The sequence below is a fragment of the Carlito syrichta genome, unplaced genomic scaffold, assembly GCF_000164805.1.
Source record: "Carlito syrichta isolate Samal-C Ts95f unplaced genomic scaffold, Tarsius_syrichta-2.0.1 Scaffold311975, whole genome shotgun sequence".
Classification (NCBI taxonomy): domain Eukaryota; kingdom Metazoa; phylum Chordata; class Mammalia; order Primates; family Tarsiidae; genus Carlito; species Carlito syrichta.
The window spans coordinates 812,908-816,579 of record NW_007256071.1 but is presented as its reverse complement, the minus strand read 5'-3'; the positions used below and the strand labels follow the sequence as shown (position 1 = coordinate 816,579).

The 3,672-nt window shown below is 52.0% G+C and overlaps 1 protein-coding gene across 1 annotated transcript in view; it reads left to right on the top strand.

The window, feature by feature from the left end:
* The first annotated feature begins 3,264 nt into the window (after nt 1-3,264).
* Nucleotides 3,265-3,672, top strand: part of PIWIL1 (piwi like RNA-mediated gene silencing 1) — a 28,894-nt gene continuing 28,486 nt past the window's right edge. Inside the window, exon 1 of the mRNA XM_008069381.2 lies at nt 3,265-3,356. Coding sequence (XP_008067572.1) covers nt 3,279-3,356 — 78 coding nt within the window. The 5' untranslated portion in view covers nt 3,265-3,278. The remainder of the gene's footprint in view (nt 3,357-3,672) is intronic.

Genomic DNA, 3,672 nt, shown 5'->3' with positions numbered 1-3,672 from the left:
CCCCACCCCTACCTGTCCTGACGCCTTCTCCCCACTCCTACCTGTCCGGGTACCCCCATTCCCACCCGGCCCCACCCTGGGCTTCGTCCTGTGGACGCAGGGACCAGTCATCAGGACTAGGATAGGGAAGGCCCAATCCACGTTCTCGTGGGTCCCTTCGAGCCATGGGGGCAGAGGTGTGGGAGGGGCAGCTCTGCCCACCCGGAGCTTGCACCAATGGCTGGAGCCCAGGATGAGAAACACAAAGCCAGCGTGTGGCTTAGGGGCGCTGGGGACCCTTGAAGGTTGCCGGGTCTGTGGGGGTGGAGCCTGGGGTTCAGGGTGGGGACTGTTGAAGCCAGCAGGGGTGGAGGAGGAAGAGATGGTGCTGGGAGTGTCTTCTCCTTCCCATCCTAGTCCCTCGTGTGGTGGAGATGGGGGAGATTGGCAGGCAACCTGTTCTTTGTGTTCCTTCTGTTTTTTCTTTTTTTAATTGTTGCCACAACAAAAGCAGAGAAAGAAATGCCAGGCAACATGAAATTTACCATGGTCGCTGTTCTTAAGTGTGTATTGCCGGTTGTGTTGACTGCGTGCGCCTTGCTTTGTTGTGAAGTTGATGTTAGTCTCCTCTGAGCTGGATGGGGTCATCTTGGTGTGTTACTTTTAGCTAGTGAGGTTGTTGGAAGCATAGACATGCTTTCATGCCTTAAGATTGACAACGTTGTTATCCAGACCAGAATGACTTGAACTTGAAAGGAGACAGAGCTGAAAAGCAGAACTGTCCTGGGCTAGCCTGGGCGTAGGGTTGTCGTAGCAGCATGTATTGATCATGTGAGTGGCACTTCTGGTTTGGTAAACCTTGGTGATCATCAGCATCACCTAGGGACTGGTTAAAACCGCGTAGGCCTGGCGCTTTGGCTCAAGCCTATAATCTCAGCACTTTGGGAGGCCAGGGTGAAGGAATTGCCTGAGCCCATGGGTTCAAGAACAGCCTGGGTACCTTGGCGAGACCTCATCTCTACAATAAATCAAAAATTAGCCAGGCGCGGTAGTGTACACCTGTGGTTCTGGCTACTTGGAAGGCTGAAGCGGAAGGATCGCCAGAGCCCAGCAGGTCGACGCCGAGGTGGCTGTGAGCATGCCACTGCACTCCAGCCTGGGTGACAGAGTGAGACTCCAGCTCAAAAAATAAATAGATAGATAGTTAAAATAAAACAGTGCCTAACTCAGCAGGGCCCTGAGCTGCTTCCCTGCCCCCATAATTTGCATTTCCATCAATTTCCAGATGCTGCCAGTCAGAGGCTACACTTCTAGAAGGGTGCTGCTTTTGGAATGCTCCCTAGTGGAGATGGCAGTTGATCATGTTCCTGTGTTTTAAAATCATGTCACACAGCTATCTCTAGGGTGCTGCGCTGGTCGAGGTGCAGAGGACTGCATGGCAATTGGCAGCCTGGCTGAAGGCACTATTGATGTGGGAGGGAGCATGTTATCGGGTGTGGGGATTGCTGTGTGGCAGGTGACACAGGGCTTGCAGAGAAGCGCGGGAGCACGCGGGGGAGGGGGGAGCTTTCCGCTGGGCCTTGAAGATGGCTGGACTCCACTGATTAGGAGGGAGGGCAGAGGGCAAGGCTCCTGAGCAGGGGTCTGTCCTGGCATGGGGGTGAGCCATGGATGGTTGGTGCTGCTGCCTGCAAGCAGGTGGCATCTGCTGGCACTGAGCAGAAGCTTCCGGGTGGGGCTGTGTCCCCTCTGTGGGAGACTTCCAACACATTGCCAGTGTGCCCCATGTGCTTGGACCCACACGCCACAAAATAAATGCGAAGGAGCTTAAAGTGCGATTCCAAATGGGTTGTGACATACTGGTACCCCAGGATCATCTGGGTGTAACTGACTCTGGACGCTGCTGGCTTTGAGTCAGATTGTAAAGGGTCTTGTTTGGCATTTGCTTTTAATCCTATAGAACACGATGGGGTGCCAAAGAGGTCTTTGGAGAGTGTTCTTGGACTTGTACTTCGAGGAAGGTCATCTTGGAGCACAGAATTTTAGAAGCTGTTGAAACTCAGGAAAGATGCTCCCTGCCTCACAGCAGAGAGGTCGCAAATGTAAATGATGCCATTAACTGCCCCTGTCGGGCCTTCAGTGATTTCTCATGCTCTGAACGTGCAGTCCCAGTGCCCCAGTGTTTTCTGCAAGACTGGGCAGACGGATGCCCACAGCAGCTCCAGCTTCCCCGCTGATCACCTTCAGTTGCACCGACCACTCTGCTGTTCTGCACCCACACTGAGCTTCAGTCCTGGGCATGGGTGCCTCCCACTTGACTGTTCCTAATCCTGCAGCCCAGCTTGCATGCTGCTGGAGGCAACCCTCTTCAGCGTGTAAACTAGTTCCTGCCTGCTTTGTAGTGAGAGTATTCTGCTTGCTTCCATCATTCGACTTTTAAGATGTGAGGGTATGATTGTCTCTGCCCTTTGCATCAGGGCTAGTGCTTGCTGAATGCTCACCAGGTGCCTATGTGATCTCATTTGACCTCGCCACTGGCTTGAGCAGTCGGCTGTTCTAGTCATCCTGCTAATGACGATGGTCACGCGCGTGTGGCTCACTTGAAGTCACTTGTCTAAATGTGAAGGAGGTGGATTCAAATGATCAAGCTTTGAGCTTCTCCCCTCAGTAGTCTGATCTCTGCTTGCTTCTCTACAATGGGGGGTGGGTGGGTCATCTGATGCCTGATGTCCTGGCTCACAGTAGGTACTCAGTACCATGGTGATGTTGAAGAAATGGAGAGAACTCTTGTGGCAGGCATAGGAGTGATAAAGGTGCAGCTTAGAGACCAGTGATCCATTGTTCTTCAGAGACAAAGTAGGCAGTGATGCTGCCCACCAAGAATAAAACGATGGGATGGGAAGGACAAGAAGAAAAAGGGGCTTGGGCATGTTTCGTTTCAGCCACACGTGGACAGTGGGAACACGCAGGAGGACGCTCTATGTGTGGAGAAGGCTAATCCAAGGACCTGGCCAGCGGCGGCCACAAGGCTCCACTTCATGGGGAACACTTGTGTGTGTGTGTGTGTCTTAATGGGAAAGAGAGAACCAGGAACTGGCATCTTTCATCTCCCAGTACTTTCCGCCTCCTGAGTCTACTTCTCATACATAATTCGCTTGAGAAAGATGAGGAAGATGTGTGATTGTCCTCATGTTAGACTCTCCACTAAGTTTAAAGGTCATGTTGTAGAAGTGGCCAAATGTGATTGCATCCATTGAGTATTGTTTTATGTTTGTTTCCTTTCAGGAAAGAAAATAAAAATGACTGGGCGAGCCAGAGCCAGAGCCAGAGGACGAGCCCGTGGTCAGGAGACGGTGCAACATGTGGGCCCTGCTGCTGTAAGTGCTTGCCATCTCCAGCTATGGGAATTGTCCTGGAACCTTGATCGGCCCAGGCTGCTGACAATAATTTTAAAACTGCCCTATGAAGGAGCTAGGAAGTGAGCAAGAGAGATCATGTCCTGTTTCCTCAAGATGTTAGAAGCTGATTCTTGACTTTATTTGGTGACTCTTAAAGAAAATGTGTGTGTGTGTGTGTGTGTGTGTGTGTGTGTGACTGGGCCTGGTGGCTCACATCTATAATCCCAGCACTTTGGGAAGCCAGGGTGGGAGGACTGCTTAAGGCTAGGAATTTGAGACCAGCCTGGGTAGCATA